This window comes from Triturus cristatus, chromosome 10, assembly GCF_964204655.1.
Source record: "Triturus cristatus chromosome 10, aTriCri1.1, whole genome shotgun sequence".
Lineage (NCBI taxonomy): Eukaryota > Metazoa > Chordata > Amphibia > Caudata > Salamandridae > Triturus > Triturus cristatus.
In genome coordinates, this window is record NC_140593.1 from 1,188,881,814 (window position 1) to 1,188,903,862 (window position 22,049).

At 45.5% G+C, this 22,049-nt stretch overlaps 1 protein-coding gene across 8 annotated transcripts in view; it reads right to left on the minus strand.

The window, feature by feature from the left end:
- Positions 1-22,049, minus strand: part of LOC146797000 (uncharacterized) — a 1,179,218-nt gene that overhangs the window by 438,003 nt on the left and 719,166 nt on the right. For all 8 annotated transcript variants that reach the window (XM_085629591.1, XM_085629587.1, XM_085629592.1 and 5 more), the window contains one exon: positions 10,758-10,811. In XM_085629591.1, coding sequence (XP_085485717.1) covers positions 10,758-10,811 — 54 coding nt within the window. The remainder of the gene's footprint in view (positions 1-10,757; positions 10,812-22,049) is intronic.

Consider the following 22,049-nt stretch of genomic DNA (forward strand, 5'->3'; position numbering starts at 1 on the left):
TGGAAAGAAGCGTCCTGCAAGTCCAACGCTACCATCCAGTCTCCGGGGTCTAGGGCAGCTAGAACCTGAGCCAAAGTCAACATCTTGAACCTTTCCTTCCGGAGGAAGGCATTGACGTTCCGAAGGTCCAAGATAGGGCGGAGGCCCCCTTTGCCCTTCTTGGGAACCAGAAAGTAGTGGGAATAACAACCACGACCTACTTCTGGGCTCGGAACGCGCTCGACGGCCCCCTTGGCCAAGAGGGCGGAAACCTCCTCGTGGAGAAGATGCAAATGATCCCCCGAGATACGGTGGTGCTGCGGTGGCATGCCTGGAGGGGTCGTCTCGAAGGGGAGGGAGTAGCCCCTTCGGACGATTTGCAGCACCCACCTGTCCGATGTGATGGACCGCCAGTGGAGCAGGTGATGGCGAACTCTGCCGCCCACTGGCGTGGAATGGGCCTGAAAGCTCGGACTAGGAAGGCTTTGCGGCGGATGCTGCCGGGGTGGATGTGGGCTGACCTCGTCGTCCTCCAGATCCGCCTCGGCGGAAACCACGTCCGCGACCGCGCGCAGGTTGGTTCTGCGGCTGGTGGCTAGGCGCACGTGAGGAGGCACCCCTTCCTTGGCCACGAAAGGGGCGAAAAGCGGAAGATTGCGACCGCGGGGCCGAGAGGCCCAAGGACTTGGCCGTAGCCCGGGAGTCCTTAAAGCGGTTCAGCGCACTGTCCGCCTTCTCGCCAAACAGGCGAGTGCCATCAAACGGCATGTCCATGAGAGTGCTCTGGACATCGCCGGAAAACGACGTGGACCGCAGCCAGGCGTGACGTCGAAGCGCCACAGTGGTGGAAATGGCCCTACCCAGCGAGTCCGTGGTGTCAAGCCCACAACGTATGGCATGTCGCGCGGCATCCCTCCCATCGGCCAGAGCCTGGGTAAGTCGTGTCCGGACCTCCTCCGGACACAGGGGCAGCACGTCCTCCACCGCATCCCACAGAGAGTGGGAATAACGGTCCAAGAGACAAGCGGTGTTCAAAGACCGCAGGCCCAAACTAAGGGATGAGAACAGTTTCTTGCCAAACTGCTCCAGTCTCTTGGAATCCAGGTCCGGCGGGGCGGTCGGGAAAGAGGATTGGGAGGTGGAGGCCTGGATAACCAGGCTCTCAGGGGTAGGGTGTTGGGACAGAAAACTGGGGTCGCCCGGAGCAGGGCGGTGGCGCCTGGCAACGTTCCTGTCCACAGGAGGAACTGTGGAGGGCTTGGACCAGGTGCCCTGGAGAACGTCAGTGAGGGCTTCATTGAACGGCAGCAGAGGCTCAATGGAGCTTGCTGCAGACTGAAGCACCTCAGTGAGGACGTTCGTCCTCACAGCCACGGCAGGTAGCTCTAGCCCAAGGGCTGAGGCCGCCTTGCGCAGCACCACGGAGAAAGCAGCACCCTCCTCCGAAGCCACAGTCGGAGGAGAGATGAATCCAGTGTCTGGCGAGGTATCCAGACCACTGGCCTCCCCCAGTTCATCTGCCCAGTCCTGGGACAGTTGGGCCTGATGGGCCATAGGATCCTCGGATCCCTCCCAGTAGTCCCCATCATCCGACTCCTGGTGTAGAGGAGAAAGTAACGGAGCCGGGCGGTAGACAAAATGTGTCTCTAGCGGCGTCGATCTCGGCGTCCATCGACGCCGGACCGGCGCCGGGCCCGGACCGTGACTAAACTGGGGCACGGCGTCGAGCGGAGTCGGCGTCGGGGGTGGAACCGGAGTCGACGCCGGTGGAGGAGTGACAAGGTTGACCGGCGTCGACGGGAACTCGAGAACGGGTCCCTCGGGCGCTTGCGGCGTCGAGGCCGGAGCCGTCAACGGGGCCGGAGCCGCCGGCTGGCAAGGCAGCCCAGTCGGGTCCGCGGGGCCCGAAGGCGCACCAGCGGGCGCCGACGGCGGAGCCAGGTTCCTCATGGCCGAGAGGAAGGCACTGACTTCCGCCGGCGTCGCGTTAGTCCCAGGGACCGGAGGGTATGGGGACGGACGCGGCGCCTGCGGCTCCGCCGGAGCCGCGGGGGTGGAACCACCCTGACCCTCGACCGAGTCGCGCGACCGGCGAGGGGAGTCCGAAGAGCGATGTCGTCTCTTGGACTTCTTGGAATGCTTCGACTTACCCGAAGACTTTGATCCCGACGACCGATGGTGACGTCGGCTGCGGCTCCGCGACCGATCCTTGGACCTCCTCCTGGACCGGGATCGAGAGGCGCGCGGAGCCGAGTGGCGAATCTCGAGAAGCTTACGGGACCGCTACCGTCTAGCCTTCGAGGTCAGGGCCTTACAGTCCGAGCACGACTCCGCGTCGTGGTCGAGGCCCAAACAGTACAGGCACCGGCGGTGATGGTCCGTAACCGACATCAATCGGCTACAGTCCGTACAGGCTTTAAACCCAGGCATCCTACCGGCACCGGTGTCGATAGACAGGATCAAAAAGTTAGTCAAAAATTGACTAAAGGGGTAGCTCTCCCGGATCTGCGCTTACTGGCGCGGAAAAAAGAAGAACTGACGTCAGCGCGCGAGGACGGCGTCTAAGTACTCCGACGACGTCATCCCGGCGCACGACGCCGACGACGGACGCGGAGCCGCAGACGACGCCTAGCGACGCGCAAGGGGTATTGCTGACGAAAAATCTTCCGGATCCAGTCTGACGCCTGGGGATATTCTAAGGTGAGGAATCTAACTAACGTGTTTCTTTCAGATATATATTTTTGGCTAAGTGCCTACAGTCTCGCACATCGGCGACAAGTCAGTGCTTATGACTGCTGATGAGGATCCCCTTGAAGAGAACCAGGCATATATCAACACAAAGTCAAAGATAGTCCTAAGATTAGATAGTATCTCAATGTAAAAAGGAACTTTGATGGAGCAACCTCTGACAATGACTATGTTCAATGTCATGACTCTCTTCGAAGGCAAACACAATGTCATGAAGCTGAATGACTAATCATCTATAGCAAACATTAGGATGGTAATAACCGGTCTTAAAACAAGAAAATATAAAAATTAAGAACTAAAGCAGGATGTATGATAAAGATGAAAGAAGGCACATAGCCTCAGTATGCTGGTTGAACACGTCTTCCATTTTAAAGAATAGCAATTATTAAGTCCCCATCAATATGATGTTTTCCTAAAAGGAAGCACAATATAGCTGAAATGAACATGGCATTTGTGCAAGGTTGGAGATATCCGTGGACATTCATCACACGAACAACCCAAATTTGAGTCAGATATCCAGTGCTTCAAAATCATTCCGATACCAAACTGCACCAACCTTAATCTATACAGGGGAACAAAGGTATTTTCCCCATAGGTGCTAGTCAACTTTCATGAGATGCTCAAACTAAAATTCTTTCTACTAAAACTTCCGTTGGATACCCTTCAACTTCCAGAAACCAATTGAAGCAAGACCAATATCACACCAATATTACAACAATCTCATGCCAACCTCAATCCATCTTGGTTAAACAAATCACTCACTGGCAGCTTCTCCAGCTCACTTCCTCAAACGGTCGAAGACCTTAGATTCTTGTTTTTACCACTAGATACCCATCAACTCTCACAGTGATCACACCACAACGTTTGTAAGAGGTGCTCTATTATCCCTCAAAAGACAAAGCTGTACAAAAACAATCAGACCTTCACACAGTAGACTACTATAGTATCCAGAACAGACTACGTTTACATGCATCTGCTATGCTGGTTCATGCAAACTTTTTTTAGCCACTCTGGAAGCTGTACTACACATAGCTGCTGAAATTATTTCTGGCTCCAAGAACTTTGACCACTTAACCCACAGGCAACCACAAGAGTATATTATCATGGACAAAGTTCTTTCCCTAGCCTGCAAAGTACTTGCACATCAACTAGCTACCACGGCTCCTCAAAGTCCAATGGTCGAACAAATGTTCCCATAACCAAAACTGCTCTACCCATGGAATCATTACAGTTCAAATCTTAGAGAACCACCTTCAATTCCTTCACCGGAGCTGCCCCCTATCATTCCACTCCAACACTTCTCTAAGGAGTATAAAACATATTTTCAGCACTTCCAAACTATCCATTCTTCACTCTAAAATGAATGACTATGATATAACTATCAACTCTCACAAATCACTTCCAGATCATTGTGACGTAGCTGTATATTAATCACTTTCTTCTCCGTTTCTCACCTTTGCTCTCCAGCATTGGAGTTTGTTCTACAACTGTTCTATTTAATGGTTTCTTGAGAGCCACACTATCATGAGTCTGTTACATGTAAAGCACAACAAAGTTGGTTAAGAGTCATACTAATAAAAAAACTCAATAAGTAAGCAAATAACAAAACAATAACATATAAGACCTTAAACCAGTCCCCAATGCAAGTGTTCTTCCAAATTTCCAAAGCAGCAGTTGAATTCTTATCCCCATAAGGAACGTAAGAAAAACATTCTTAATGACTCCATTCCAGTGAGGTTTAAAAAACGAAGAGAAAATATATTTTTGGATGCAAAAATATAAAAGAAAATATATTTTTACAAGGAAAAGATTCTTCTAGACAACTTGCGGAGTGGTTTTCAGTAAAAAAGATATTGAAAGACAATGGCCCAAGATTACAATTGAGCTCCAGCATGAAGCAAGCACTTAAATTACTCTTACAGACCTAAAAATCAAAAATAGTAATCAAAGGATCCAAGAAAACGTGGCCCTTACTACCCAACATCTTTAATCAATTTGCATTAAATACATTTATGCCAAAGTTCTAACCGATCGCTAAGCTGAACGGACTCAATCTGGTGCATCTCTCATGCAGAATACTGTATTGGGTAAAGATACCAGGGCACAAGGTTACAACGTGGCTCATATATTTCATATTGCTGTGGACACTGCCACTCAGTCTGGTGTGATTCTGTTGGATGCCAAGAAGGACCTTTACAGGGTTTCATGGGCATTCATTTGGTTTGTAATAACCACAATGGGATTCAGCTGTAACCTCATAGAAAGGATACACATCATGTATGATGTAACCCTAGCAAGAGTATACTCGATATAGATGCAAGCTTGCAAAATTGTTACATTTTCTTTACACAAATCTTGCCCCTCAACATAAAAGTTCATTATCTATCCTTTTCACTTCATACTTGGAGCCCTTGTGTCATCCAGAAGAATCAAGATTAATCCTATCAATTGTTTTGAATAGGAATGTGTGCACTGTTGTGGCTTGAGCCAATGCAAGTACCACTTTCACACCTGATCCTTCCTCTGCTTTAAACAGGAGAGGATGAATTGTCCGGGAGCTTAGCACAAGAGTTGTTATACACAGACGAGTCACATTCTATACATCTGCTGGATCAGATAACATACTATAGCTACACAGTCAGCTATATATTTGGGGGCTGTATATACTCTATAAATTCTGACTCTTTGATGCAGAAGTTGATCACTTATGAATAAATGTTTTAGGCTACCAATCGGACTGACAAGACTATAACAATCTAAATGATCATGTTACCCAAAATTCTTTATCTTGTTAGAGCAATAACGCTCTTGGTTTCAGTAGCATTTTTCAATTTAACGATTCAGCTATAAATCGATCCATATGAAGTTAAATGAAACCATGTTGTGTGATTAACTATATGAGGCTTCATTTAAAGTGGACTGGCTTGGTGTTTACAAATTCCCTAGGATGGCATTGAAATAAGGAAATTATGCTGAGAACACAGACACTTAAAGAGCTCTTTATTTTGTATTGAAAAATCCTAACAATATACACAATGTCAATTGAGATTTTCGATTTTATGATTTTGAACAAGACGAAAGGAAGTATCAGTCAACTGTAAAGTATGTTTATTTATAGAATGAATAAGAGCCCGATGCAGGACGAACAGGACCACAAAATTGGCCGAAAGTATCACAAAGACTTTGTTGGTGATATAGAAAGAAGCCACCAGTTAATGAATATAGATACGTTTAGAACACAACATTTCAAGTTTATTCATTACATATATTCAACAAAAATGTTAGAACAACTTAGAACAAACTCCCACTGCTTCTGTTGTAATATAGATGATGCGGTTTTGGTACGTGTTTGCCTTCTGTAGCAGGATGTCTAAATGCTGAACACGTTTTTTTAAAAAAACGATCATCCTAGACAAACCACTATTTTTCCTCAAACAAGCTAATTGTATTTTGGTTGTCAATAGCAATTAGAAATATGAGGGTATGGAGTTCATGGCAACTGTCATGGCAGTTTGTCTATCACACAGGTTTGGCTGGATTATAAGGTATTGCTTACCAGATACTGGTGGAACGCTTTAATCATGGTGGGGTGGAGAGCTCCATTAGGTCTAATAGGGCTAAATGTTAGCTGGCAGACAATTAGGAGCTACTCAAGCAATGAATACTAGCTATAAAGAAAGGATTATAATGTACTCCCAAATTTAAATCCCTAAATGTATTCTCAGTTAATTCTCTGCGTATATTTTTGCTAATAGTAAAGTGTTTAGCAATATAATCTCTATATATTAAATTTGTGTATGTTTTATTTTCCCATAATAAAATAAGAAATAATTAGTGAACTATTCTGTTATGTGACTACCAACACATAACCTGTTGTGACCTGAAGCCATGAATGGGCCCTATAGATTTAAGTCATGTAATATGTACCCATGTTACATGCTAATCTATAGTTACACAAATGGCTGATAACATTTAGCAGCAGTGCCCATAGAATTAAAATATCATGCACTAAAAGCTGTACTATGCACACTGAAAAAAGGTGTACCCAGTCCTCTGCTGTTCCAAATTATCATCAAGAGTTCTAGTGCAATTAGTTCAAATGAAGCATACCAGGACTACAATATCTAGAATATAATGTTTCTTTAATCAAAGCCCAAGACTACAGGTGGTGTGTGATGTCTAAAGCCACAATCCTGTAACCCATAGTAAACAGGTATAAAAACGTGCCTGTAACCCATACCATTCATTTAACACACATCAAATTTATCATGTTGCATTTTTAACAAACCTATTTTGTGTTGAAAATGTTCATGTAGTTTATTCCTCTTGTTTGTAGAAACTAAATGGGTTTCCTAATAAAATTGTTCAATATTGGAGATAAAAAAGCACACTTGCTTCAATTTCCGAGCTTGGTTTTATATTTCACTGCATGCACGATGTGTCTAATGGAATAAATCACTCAAGAGATTTTTGAAGCAGACGATGCAGTGATGTACATAAATGCTATGACAGCCAGTTTTCATATACGCAGCACCTCCTTTTTCTTTTAGCAGTGGGATGCAACATCTGCATGGTGCTGCAGCTAAACACCACACCTCTTCCTGCTCCAATAGAAGACCTAATTGAGCATAACACACCAGACTATGCCGCTAAACACTTTGGTTAATACATCTAACCTGGAAGTGAATTTAGTGCAGGCTAAGCTTTCAGGGGCTATTTAGTGCCAACACAAGCTTGGTAGGTGAAGCACACAGCAGTACTCAAATAATAAAACTTTCAAAATTAAGTACATAAAAAGCCAAGAATCCCTCTAAAATGTCTGAAAGCAAAAGAGTGCCATAGACTGGAAGGTCGAATAAAAGAACAAGATAGCAATATTTCTGGTGGATTCTGTAACTTCCACAGATTCCTTACCTCTTGAATACCCTCCAGATGCTGGACTGCTTCTAGAACACGTTTTCCCAGAAATATAGTTCTCCGGTATCATCAGGCAGTACCACTCAAATACAGTTGCAGCTCTTTCTGCCTAGGGTGTGACAGTGGTTTTAATAGGGTGCAGTCCAGCAAATGCACTGGAATTTGCTCACATTGGTAGAGAAAAGTTAGGGTGCACTGCAGGTAATCTGCGACCAGCACAGGGTACCTTTTATTCCCCTCGAACTCTGCAAATTCACCAATCATTCATCCAAATACGGAAATACATGAACTCTGGACATAGTGAAGTAGCTACCACAGACAGCATTTTAGTGAATACTTACAGAGCAGTTGTGAGATGAAATGGTAGAACCGCAAATGGAAGTACTAGGATCCACTGTAAAGCATAGATAACGCCTGTGTGAAAAGAGGATCAGTAGCTGGAAAAAGGTGTCCTGGAAATGCAGGGACATAATCCAATCCTGTGCATTTAGGGCTTGAAGCACCGAGCGCAAGGATACAAATTTTAACTTGCCCTGGTGAACAAAGAGCTTCACGAATCTCGGGTACAAAATTAACATGAGACGCATGCCGACCTTGGGAACAAGGATGTAAAGGGGGTAAAACTGCTACCGAGAGGTAAAGATGGAAGAAAGGCAAATGAAAGAGGTTTTGGGCACCAGATTCACAGGAAGATGGGTGAGAATAGACAGATGCTGCAGGCGTCACAGAGATCACTTATCTCTAGAAAGAATAGGCAATACTGCGGAGGGGAATGGATCAGCTAGGAAGGCTGCAATTGCTGCAGGGGTTAGCCCCTAGAGAAGCCCCAAACTGCAATATTGTTCATTCAACTGCTTGTCAGGGAGGCTAGGCCCAACAGAGTGGTTATTTTTTAACCATCCCATAGAGCTTATCGCCACAGAAGGGCATGTCCGTTTATACTGCCTGGATATCTCTTAAGATGCAAGTGGGACACATCCAGGCATGTAATAGCCATGAATCGGGTAATTGTGTGCTAAATCGAGGCAACAGAATCGGTTTGGAAGCATCCAAAATATTGATCATCAGATCAGAGAAGGGCGTCTTCAAGTGGCCAGGAAGGCTTATTATCAATTCCCTTGTAAATTTCAAGAAGCATGGACATACAATTCGAGAAAGCACATGCTCTTGCCAGTGGGCAGGGCTAGAATGGCCAACATGAAAAATGTTCTGCCCATACTGTCCAGTGATTTTGAACTCAAAGTCTGAAAAAGAGGAGGAAAAACATTGAGGGTCAACTTTGCTGATGATTTCTGAACCACATACCTCTCAGGAGAAGAATCCACCGACAAATATTTGGGATCTGTACACGCCAGCCTCTGACACTGTGCGATATTTGAACTGCCAGGCCCGAAAAGCATTTCTCCCAGGTAGACATTACCAGCTCTAGCCACACTTAGTTTAATGTGGTTCGGGGGCTGCTGGATTTTTGCATTATGTAGAACCTGGACTTTGCAGTTAATAGCGACAATTTAAGTGACAACTCTACCACGCATACTACTTGGGAGAATGAACAGGCTTCGTCAGAATGAGAGCCAGAAAGGTACGAGATAGCATTTTCTGGGGCTATAGGATGGCCACTATGTAGAGTCCAGCATCAATGTGATTAGGAGGGTATGCCCATAATCCTGGAATAAACGACAAACTGAATGGAAGTATTGCCTAAAGTAATCATAGGCACTGGGAATCGCTGTATGACGGATATGCCCAGAACTTGTGTCATGGGCTTACTTTGCCAGAAGACTGAAGCCATACCTCACTGAATAAGGCCTAAGGGTGAGTAGTAACTCGAATGAGGCCTGAGAAATTGCCAGCGCCTGGGATAAATTCAAACATTTCTTCCATCACTTTGTTGATTGATCTATAACCCAAGGAAGGCATGTGAAGAGAGTCAGAATCAGAGTTTGGTGAGCTCTTCTATTGAAGCGAATACTTGAGCTCGAAGAACAGGCTCCATCTGGGACTAGTCCTCAAATGAGGTTCTATTTTTATATCTGACCACTAGAATATTTTCTGCGGACTTCAAGAGCTATGGGGATATCCTCAAAAGCTCTGAGGGAGGAAAAGGAACATTTAGCATGTTGCTGAGAGTAATCAGGTCATGGTCTTAGAGGAGAAAGGCTTCCTCAGAAGTGATGCTGAGCCAAACCCTGGAAAAGCAGGGTGTCTGGTAATGTGGGGTTAGAGGTGGCAGATGCACACCTGCAGGATCGGTCCAGAATGACAACTTGCCAGTCCTGAAGAAACGGAATATGGCCTACTGAAATGTCTCAAACTGCAAAGGGTAGGTTGATGGTTTCATAAACTTTGTTGAAGTATTTTAAAAAAATTGGATGCCCTTGGAAAAGGCCCAGGAACAGCTTAGCATTTTGGAACAGCACCACTAACACTTCGAAAAGTCCTTGAAGGGGGACTGTCTCTTCAAGGAAGAAAAATAAATCTCCCCCTAATGTGTGTCTTGTGAGAGAACACATTGGCAGGATTACAATCAGTCACGACACTCCCATGAGGGAGAGGATTAAGACAGTTTAGGGTATCCTTATGGGTCTAATACATGAAAAGTTTTGACTTTTGCTTGCTGATGGACTTTGTGAGCATTGAGATGCAGAAGTTGCAGATGGGAGGTAGCGAGAGGGTCCTTATCAGGTCATAGACACATCATTCAGATGCCATGGAGATCGACAAAGACATGTTTAGACACTGTCGACCTGGTTTGAAACCAGAGACCTTTGGATGAGATGTTTGACTTTGTCTCTGCTAAACTATTACTGACTAATTTTCAGACCACACCGAAGAGATCTGAACCCACGTAGGTAAGAGGTGGAAAAACAGAAACTGACACAAGAGGGACACATTGTGTCTTAAACAGGCCAATGTCATATCCTGGGCAAATGGAGCTGGCACTGGAGAGCTATTCCTGATGAAACGTTTTTCTGAATCCACTGTGGTGCCTGGAGGACATTCATGAGGCGAGGAATCTGCAGGAAGAAGAATTCACCTGATTCACAGAAGTAAAGTATATGGACTTGGTTTTCCCCATGCTCGATTCCCTGTTACTCTACATGTTTACTTACCCTCTTTAAAGCCATTTTCTGTCCACTGCGCTTTGATTGAAGCTGCTGTTTCTTCTGAAAGATGGGAAATTGAAAAGGTCAAATAAAGTCAATATCCAATCATCAACAATATATACAATTTAAAAGCATCTTCAAGTCATGCAATTTGAAAGGGACTCCTATGAAGAACAAAAAGAGCAGACTAACTGTAACCAGATCATGGTTCATGAAGATTATTCAGATAATGAGTCAAATTTTAAAAAGGTTAAAAGAACATTGTAACCACAATTTAATTGCAAAGCATTATGCTGCATAAGGTGACTCAGATTTAGACGAGAACAAATTTGAGTATAAAACTATCCTTCGTTACTTTAACAGGCATCACAGCACTGTTAAAGTCCACAATAATACAATTTTTAACTGTTTAAAGCACAAATGCTCTTCTGCTGCAACTTTAAAAGCCTGTGAAAATAATTAATGGAAACTAAATTAAACAAGAGGATGAAATTCAGAGCATTATTACAAAACTACTAAAGAAATTAACTAAACACCTACAGTTAAAAGAATAAAAAAAACATTGATCAGAACAGATGGTATGTCCTCTTTGTAGTTAATAAAAAATAAACAAAATGAATTTAAGCATGGTAGGTGGAATACATGCCTCCACTTAGACTTTTTGTATGTCAGACTGATAATGGCATTACAGTTTATATATTTAAACCATTCGTAGTAGTGCATTACCGTTAAATAAACCTGTAATTAGTATATATGTATAAGCACTCACAGCACAAAGGCATCACTGTTCCTAAGAGATTATGTTCACAATATTACTAGAGAAGTTTACAGTGTTGTCTCCAGAACTCCTTTTCAAAAGCTCATGCGTAGTCCATTTTTAACTTAATTTGAATATAATTTGCATACTTCGTTGATATGGGATAGAGTGGGTTCCAAAAATAGTGTTGCCGTAAAAGGGGAAGGTCTAAATTCTCTGCAGTGCTTCAGGTTTCAGGCCAGTAAGGGTAAGTTACTTACCTGTAATCCTAGTTCTCTTCCAGGGGTATCCTCATCAAAGTCATAAGCACTGAATATTCCCGCCCATGTGCGGGGACCCCGGAAATAATAAAATCATATATGTAAAAAACATACATATATACAGCTCTGTATATGTATAAACATATATTATTTTTTCCCAAGCAAATGCAGCCCCTAGAAAAGAAGGCTAGGCAATGTATAAATACACATCCAATAATACATATAGGTATAATAAAACACCTAAATCCCTTTTTTTTTTTTTTTTAATGAGGTAAACACTCATGAGAAAGCAAAAAAAAGAGAAAACTGTGTGAAACACAGATCTACAACACATTGCTAGCCTGCAGGCTGCATTGCAACACAATACCATAGAGACTGAAAAGCCATGTATAGGTAAAAACTGGCACCGTGCCTTTAAGGCAGCCCTGGCTTCCATATCCCATCATGCCTCAGGGGTGACCGTTAGGTCAGTTGTTCTTTGCGGGACCGTAGTCCTAAACACAAAGATATATCCTTTCCATAATGAATAATACACTTCTTCTCATTTGCCTGGGGAGGTGGGTGGGTTGCTTATGACTTTGATGAGGATACCCCTGGAAGAGAACTAGGATTACAGGTAAGTAACTTACCCTTCTCTTCCAGGGGATCCTCATCAATAGTCATAAGCACTGAATAGAGTAGCAAGCTCACCTTCCACCTGCAGGCAAATGAAAAAAGGATTGTACCACACATGGAATAGGAAAATCATGAAAATGATTATGTATGGAACAGATTCCTCAAGGAGGCTTGTCCTACTTGAGTGTCTGCTCTGGTGTCCGAATCCAGACAATAGTGCCTGGTAAAGGTGTGAACAGATCTCCAAGTGGCTGCCTTGCAGATCTCGGAGAGTGGGACATTATTGAGAAAAGCCGCGGTAGCCGCTTTTCCTCTTGTCGAATGCGCTCTAGGGTGCGCCCCCAATGGTTTCTGAGCCAGTTGGTAGGCCAATGTAATACTTGAAACAATCCACCTAGCAATGGAACGTTTGGAAGCCGCAAAGCCCATACGGACAACCCCATAGTTGACAAACAATTGATCAGATTTCCTGACATTCTTAGTCCTATCTAGATAGAATTTTAGGACCCTTTTGACATCTAGAGAATGCAACGCCCTCTCTGCCGGAGAGGAGGGGTTGGGAAAAAAGGTTGGTAAGGAGATGGCTTGGTTTACATGAAACTCCGATACCACCTTAGGTAGGAACGAAGGATGAGTTCTCATCACCACCCTATTCAGATGAAAAATAGTGTAGGGCTCTTTAGAACAGAGGGCCTGTATCTCACTGACCCTCCGTGCTGAAGTGATGGCTATTAAAAATGCTGTCTTCCATGTGAGGTGCTGTAGGGTAGCCTTATGAATAGGCTCAAAAGGAGAACCCATGAGCTTTGACAGAACCAAGTTTAGCTCCCAGGAAGGAGAGGGAGGTCTAACAGGGGGATAGACTTTCTTGAGTCCTTGCAAGAAATCCTTCACTACCTGCACTTTAAAAAAATGACTGCTGTGAAGGCGAACGCCTGTATGCTGTTATGGCTGCTAGGTGAACCTTTATGGATGAAAATTTCAACCCTGCCCTCGCTAAATGTAGAAGATAGGGCAAAATTACATCCTACTGGCATTTAGTGGGATCATAATGATGCTGAGCACACCATATATAAAACCTTTTCCACTTACAGAAGTAGGAGTGTCTTGTCGAAGGCCTCCTGGCTTCCTTCAGTATGGACATACACTCTTAAGGGAGGTTCAGATGGCCATACTGGAGGACTTCAGGAGCCATGCTGTTAAGCTCAGCGAGGGAAGGCTGGGATGGTAAATCTTCCCCCGCATCTTGGACAACAAGTCCGGCCTGCACGGCAGCCGCTTGTGGGGGCGGATCGACATGTGTAGGAGATCCGTGTACCACCACTGCCTCGGCCAGTCCGGTGCTATGAGGATCATCTTGGCAGATGAATTCTGCAACTTGGTCACCACCTTGGGGATTAGTGGGAGAGGCGGAAAAGCGTACACAAATGTCATTGACCAATTGATCAAAAGGGCATTCCCTAGGGATCCTGGTCGATGGTATCTTGAGGCGAAGCCTCGGCATTTTGTGTTTTGCTCGTCCGCGAAGAGGTCCACTTGTGGACGTCCCCATTCCCCGAAGATGTCTTCTAACACCTCGTCGTTTAGTACCCAGTCCTCTGGTTCTTGAAAATGCCGACTGAGTAAGTCCGCTTGCACGTTGAGTTCTCCTGGTAGGTGCACCGCTTTCAATGAGATGTTCCTTGCTAGGATCCAGTGCCACAGGGACTGAGCTTCCAGCGAGAGCGTTCTGGATCGAGTACCCCCCTGCTTGCTCAGGTAGTACATTGTGGTGGTATTGTCCGTCTGCACTAGAATGGTACTCGTCGTGATCGCAGGCAGGAACGCTTTGAGGGCTAGGTGGACTGCCCTGAGCTCCAGCATGTTGATGTGGTACAACTGCTCGCTGCTGGACCACTGTCCCTGAGTTTGCAGAGTCCCAAAATGCGCACCCCATCCCTGAAGGGATGCGTCGGTGATTAAGGTCTGAGTTGGGGGCTCTTGATGGAAGGGGATCCCCACTTGTAGATTCCTTGGCTTCAGCCACCACTTGACTGACTGTTTGGCTGCAGAGGAGAGGCAAACCTTTTCTTCCCACAGGGAGTTCCTTTGATCCCATTTGTCCTCGAGATCTTGCTGGAGAGGACGCATCCTTAGCCTGGCATTGGGCACTAGGAAGATGCAGGATGCCATGGCCCCTAGCAGAGATGAGATTTGCCTTGCCGACGACAGATTGCTGGTTATAATCTGTCTGCCTTTTAGAATAATGGATGACTGTCTTTCCTCCGAAGGAAACACTTTTCCTACTACGGAGTCTATAGTTGCACCCAGGTAGTGGATCCTCTGTGTTGGTGAAAAATTGGACTTTTTGGCATTCACTCTGAGACCCAACTTGCGACATAAGTTCAGGCATAGCGACAGCTGTGATCGCACATTCTGAGGCGATGAGCCCTTTATTAGCCAGTCGTCTAGGTAGGGATAGACGAAGACTCCTGCGCGCCTCAGAGCAGCCGCTACTACTGCCACGCATTTTGTGAATACTCGAGGAGCTGACTTTAGGCCAAATGGGAGGACTTTGAACTGATAGTGAGAGTTGCCTACCACAAACCTGAGAAATTTTCGATGATTCCGTAGGATGGGAATATGGAAATATGCGTCCTGAAGGTCCAGCGAACACATCCAATCGCCCATCCGGAGAAGAGGATATATTTGGTGGAGCGCCAGCATGCAAAATTTCTCCTTTCTTATGTGTTTGTTCAGTATCCGTAGATCTAAAATGGGTCTGAACTCTGCCTTCACACTCCTCTTTTGAATGAGAAAGTATCTGGAGTAAACTCCCTTTCCTCTTTGGTTTTTGGGTACCTTTTCTATTGCAGATTTGAGTAGAAGCGTCGCTACCTCTTCTCTGAGCTGCTTCAGATGCTGGGATGAATTGACAGGAGGAATCGATGGGGGGTGACTTCTGAAACGAAGAGAGTACCCATGACGCAGTATATGCAGGACCCACTTGTCCTTTGTGATGGACTGCCACTCTGGAAGATGATGTGCAACACTTCCTCCCACCGGAGCGGTGGACAGCATCGGAGGAAGCGGCTTCTCATTGCTTCCCCGGAGCTTTGTTTCCAGCATTAGACTGCCTGTTGTTACCCCGTCCCCTGGATGGCTTGCGGGACTGGTATTGCTGTTTCTTTTGACCTTGCTGGTCCTGGTTCTTTTGCCAATGAGGGGTTTGAACCCTCTGTTGGAAATTGCGCCTGTCATTTCCCTTGCGACGTCGAAACTCTTTTCTCTTTTCAAGCCCGACGGCTTTCATGGTCTCCAGCTCTGCCTTCATACGGGCCATTTCTTCGTCTGCATGGGACCCAAAAAGAGAACTACCGGAGAAAGGCAGATTTAATATTCTTGCCTGCGCTTCCGGTTTCAAGGCCGTCAATCTAAGCCAAGATGATCTTCTGGCTGTGACTCCGTGTGCATATTCATGCGCTGCCAGTGTTGCCCCGTCCGCCGCTGCACTTATGATCTGGTTAGAAACCAGACTTCCCTCATGCAAAATTTCTTCAAAGTCCCGTCTGTCCTCTGATGGAACTTTGTCAATGAACCTCTGAAGAGAGTCCCATAATGATATATCATAGCGCCCCAGAAGCGCTGAGGCACTGGCCACCTTTAAGCTTGAGGATGCTGAGCCGCAAACTTTTCTCCCCCAGGAGTCTTGTGTCTTACTGTCCTTATCTGGTGGCACCGTTGAAGACCCAGCTACTGCATGTGTCTTCCTGGCAGCGGCGGTGATGACAGAGTCCGGTGGAGGATCTGATTTTAGGAATAGAGGATCCTCCGGAGCTGGACGGTACTTTTTTAGAATCCTCCCCGGCGCCGTTTTGGTGGTTGCTGGTGTGAGAAAAATATCCATTACTGGTTGCAACAAACCAGGGACTAATGGCAATAACGGGCGTGACACTGAGCGTTCATGAAGAGTTTCAAAGATTATGGATGAAGTGGTCTCCTGAACCGGCATAGGGATATTTAATTTTGTAGCTCCTCTACACAACACTTCCTGAAACGTAGAAATATCATCTACCGGAGATACCCGAGAGGGTTGCGTCTCCGAGAGTGTCGGTGAATAATCCCTTTTGGATGATCTGGAAGAAGGGGAGGTAGAAGGGGTTCTACGGCACCTTTTCTCTAATCTGGTCGACTCTCTTCTGCGGGAGGAAGACCTGGATCGCCTTCTTGGTGTTCGAGAGTGACCTCGAGATTCTCTTCCCCGAGAACTTGGTCTGATCGGTCTCGCTGGGAATTCCATGCCCCTTAATCTTGTTAGCGATGCCCTTATTGCGTCGGGCATAGCAGAGTCCTGAGGCATCTCCCTTACGGGACTTTGAGGTACCGCATTGTCCTCCTCCTGCGAACTTTCCTCTCTTGCAGGTACTGGAGATTGATGCACAAGCTCTGGTGATTCGGATCTTGAACCTGAGCCCTCTGATCCTGAAGGCGAGATAGCTATAGGACGCGGTGACTCAGGAGTTGTATATATCAGTCTATGAGGAGATTTTCGCCTTGAGACTGGTCGAATCGTGAGGCGAACATGTGACACCTCCTGCGTACCCTCAGCAGAGGGCTGCCTCGACGGTGATAGGCCTATCACCGGAGATCTTGGACTCGAACTCAGAGCTTCTTGTCTCAACGTCGAGATTATCTTCGACGGAGGCTTTATGTACCTCTCCAAAGCTTTGGAGACCTGTGAGGACGGAGGCACCTGCCTCGACGTCGACTCCGACGGAGGCATCTGCCTCGACGTCGACTCCGACGGAGGCCCCTGCCTCGACGTCGGTCTTGACGGAGGCGCCTGCCTCGACGTCGACTCCGACGGAGGCTCCTGCCTCGACGTCGGCCTTGACGGAGGCGTCTGCCTCGACGTCGACTCCGACGGAGGCGCCTGCCTCGACGTCGTTCTTGACGGAGACTTCTGCCTCGACGTCGAATGCTCCGACGACGTCGAAAGCCTCTTCGCCGACGAACGATGTTTCCTCGACGGCGATCTTGATGGCGATCTTGGTTTCGACGTTGACTGTGGTGTAGATCGCCTACGTACTTCTTGCGACGTCGACTGATGTCTCGCCGACCTCGACGTCGAACAATGTCTTTCCTTCGACGACGAACGATATCTCTCTGCAGACGTCGATCGATCCTCTCTTGACGTCGACAGATGCTTTATCGACGTTGAACTGTGGCGCCGAGTCCTCGACGCCGATCCTTTAGACGCCATCGACGTCGAACGCATCCGCTTCGACGCTGAATCTAAAGTCGACGATGACTTTCTCTTTGCAGCATGACTTCCCCTTGACTCCTCACCTCTCAGCGACGATCCCGCCGCTGGAGTCTTCGACGCCGAGCCCGACGTCAATGGGGAGCAAACAGGGACCAACTGCTTCGACGTCGACCGTTCTGCTAAGCCGTACAGTCTAATCCTCTCCCTTTCCTTTAAAGTCCTTTTGGAAAGGTCTTCACAATGATGGCATGTTGCTGGAGAGTGAGAGTCCGGCAGACAGATAATACACACTTCATGTGTGTCTGAAGCAGCCTTCTTTTTTCCACAAGATGGACATGGAACAAATAAAGAAGGCATTTTTCTGACAAAACAGCAACAAAATCAGTCAGAAAAACACAGGATACCAACTTCCTCTCAGATGTTATAAGAAGAAGTCCAAAAAATCTTTAAGTTGTAATAATTCTTGACTAAAGAGTCAAAAAAGAAGAGAGCTGAATTCCAGGGTCCTGACTGAAGGAGCCGGAAAGAACAACTGACCTAACTGTCACCCCTGAGGCATGATGGGATATGGAAGCCAGGGCTGCCTTAAAGGCACGGTGCCAGTTTTTACCTATACAGGGCTTTTCAGTCTCTATGGTATTGTGTTGCAATGCAGCCTGCAGGCTAGCAATGTGTTGTAGATCTGTGTTTCACACAGTTTTCTCTTTTTTTTGCTTTCTCATGAGTGTTTACCTCATTAAAAAAAAAAAAAAAAAGGGATTTAGGTGTTTTATTATACCTATATGTATTATTGGATGTGTATTTATACATTGCCTAGCCTTCTTTTCTAGGGGCTGCATTTGCTTGGGAAAAAATAATATATGTTTATACATATAGAGAGCTGTATATATGTATGTTTTTTACATATATGATTTTATTATTTCCGGGGTCCCCGCACATGGGCGGGAATATTCAGTGCTTATGACTATTGATGAGGATCCCCTGGAAGAGAAGTTCAAGCTCCGATGAGCACCTCAGGCAAACTATGGCAATAGTCGTGCACAGACAGTATGTGTCAGCGCGATCAGCTGCATTTTCCTATATGTGCCACCATCATTACCTTAATGAAAATCATTTGGGAAAAAGTCTCTTCTCTCGACTCGAAGATCATCAGAGAACTGTTGGAGGGAGTCCCTTAAATAATCAGTCATGTCACCCCAAAAAGGGAAGCTAAGTTGTGGTGGTTGCTTACTTTGTGGTAGCAGTAGTTCTGCCAACTTTCCACACCTATGAATTTTGTTTTTTGTTTTGTCTAGAGGAACCATCAGCATAAAAGCAGGGCATGACTCTTCGTTACTGCAAACACAAAGACCAAGCTTACTCAGAGGTCAGCCATAAATAATAAGGTTCCCGGTCTGAGGGCCTGTAAATTTTCTGCAGCCACCGCAAGGCTGTTTTTGCAGTGGTGGTGTAATAAAGAGGTATAGAGCAGGCTCAAGAAGACCTGTTGGCAATGGAAAATAAATTTAAAGAGTTACGATGATGGGTGGATAGATGCCTTGATATTTAATTAATTATGCTGCACCTTGTTATGATGTTGCGTCTAGTTTGGAAAAAGGGAGAACCAATGATGAAAATTAAATGCTATGCAAGAAAGAGCAAATTTCAAGTAAATATACCATTTCTCCAAAATCTGTTGATCATTTTTAGAAAAATGATAATCATAACATGATTATGTTTGTATTTATGTTTTATTTTTTGCTGATTGAGTACTTAAAATTATTTCTCATATCAAAAAATAGACAAAACATTCATGTGTACAATTTTACAAGGAAAATGGAAACAAATGCATCTACCCAATGATATTAATCAAAACCACATATGAATATTATCTGAACCCAGCAATGATTTTAGACAGACAGTGGAAAAATTGGCATAGTATAACATTACAATATGCATTATAATTCTATTGCCAACAATGATGTTGCGTCTGTCAGTATAGATGGCGTTTTGATCCCAAATCAGCTATTTTCCCTCAGATGTGCTTATCTCACATGGAATTGGCCATAAACTATACTAATGGTGCCTGCAGTCTCACATCTACTCCCAAGTACCTACTAAAGTAATCGCTTCCCCACCTCCCTACTAATACTGCAGCTTCCTTCACTGCAATACGCTGTGCCTCTCCTTCAAAGGCTGCCTGAGGACATCCGACTAGTGGTCCTACTTCAGCCTCTGCTTATCTATTATGGCAGCCCTCATACACCTATCTACGTCCGTCCGCCCCCATCCTTGGGTTTCTCAATATCGGAGACTCGTTTTGCGATGAACCCCTTGATCCACGACAGGCCTCGCGCGTTTATGAATGACCCCTGACCCACCGGGTCCCTCATGCCACTATTTTTGCTTTACAAGCAGACAAGATTTCTCAGGCTACACACCCTTTTAGTCCTGATGATGATCCCACTATTCTCTTCGGGATCTAAACGCAGTCGACTTCAGCACCTTGACACAAAATTGTTGTACATAAATTACTTTATATTGGTGCAATGGTGCTTCTACTATATCGTTTGGCCTAACTATTTGATTATGTTCTGGCCACGCCTATTTGCTTATGCCCGAGTTTCTCTTTTCCCTAAGTCTTTTTGACACTGCCCCACTTCCTTTGTGATTATTTCCATGTTTTTCATTATGTAAATTACAATGTTTTTTTCCTATAAAAGTATATATGACAGTCATTATATTTCTGTGTGGATTTGCTCCATTCATAATTGTTGAAAGGGACCACTGTTTCTTTATAATTACTAAAGTTCATAAGGCACCAACAGGTGTGTTCTATTCCTCACCTCATATACGAGTCCTGAATCAGTATCTCCAGGAGTGGTAGTACAGAGCAGAGTCCATTAACTAAGAATCATGCAACAAAGCTACTGAAAGTGCATGTCACTGAGTGTCTGACATGTGAGACAGAAATGCTTTGACACAGAGATAACCACACAGCTGCTATGTAGATGTTGCCAACCAGAAGGACTCTGAAAGAGATGTGGAAGCAGCCATGGCCTGGTAGGATGCGCACTAATACGCTCTGGAGCAACATTCTTGGCCAGGGCATAGCAAATCTTGATCACAAAGAATGAGTCTATGCAAAAGTGTATTTTGTCATCCCTTTTAGCTCCAGCAAAGCCCACAAAAAGCTGGCAGTCAACTCTGACCTGACATTCATGGTCGATGCAATGACACATCATGCCTCGGATTCAGCCAATGCAGACTTTCTGCTCCTGTGGAAGAGGGAAGAAACATGGAACAGCAAAAGTCTGTGCCAAATGGAATTAGAAGCTAGTTTGTGTATAAATGATGGGCAGATGGTTAGACCAACTTACCCATTAGAAACAACTGTGAAGAGTGGGCAAACTGATAGGACTGATGTTCTCTGACCCTGCAAGCAAAAGTAATCGCAACCAACAGAGAACTGTCTGAAATAAAAATGCCATCATGAAAGTCAATACAGGGTTCAAATAACACTGAAGAAAGATCAAAGGAATGGGAGGGAACAAGTAATGCAAAACTTTCAGAAAACATGCCACCAGTGGGAGTCTAATTAGGGAAGGCTGATCAGGAAGGTACATGAAAACACACAAGGCTGTTAGATAACCCTTAGATATAGTGACTGATGGGCCCCCCCAAAAAAGAGGGAAAGCACAGGTCTATACTATACTATACTATAGTTTTGGTAGAGCACAACAGCTGCCCCAGCAATGAGGCGTCCCGGCGCTAGAAACCCAGATCCTAGTCTGAGAGGAGGGCAGGACAAGGGGGGTTACAGGCAAGGGAATAGAAACGTTTTCACAGCTTTTCGGAATGCTGGTAGGCTGTCTATAGAACGGATATGTTGTGGCAGGTCATTCCACATCTTGGCTCCGAGGAACCTAAAGGAGCGGCCGCCCATGCGGCTGAGTTTTATGCGAGGAACGCATAGAAGATTTTGGTTGGAGGATCTAAGGATCCGTGCCGGGGCGTAGGGAGTGAGGAGGGGTTGAAGCAAGGGAGGGGTGTTGAGTCTGAGAATTTTGAAGGACATAACAAGGGTCTTGAATTTGATTCTAGAATCAACGGGTAGCCAGTGTAATTTTTTGCTGGTCGCTCTGGCTGAGCATCTGCGGGGGAGGCCGACCAGAGTTCTAGCCGCAGAGTTCTGCACACGTTGGAGACGTGCTATCTCACATTTGTTGGCACCAAGAAGGAGTACATTGGCGTAATCTAGTCGCGAGAGGATAGTGGCTTGAATAATTAGTTGTCGAGTTTTGGCGTTGAAAAAGCCTAGTATGTGGCTGAGGCTTCTCAGTAGGCCAATGCAGGTGCCGGCCACTTTCTTGGTGTGGGACCGGAAATTGAGTGAGTCGTCCATCCAGACGCCCAGGTTTTTCACTAGTTTTTTAGGGGGG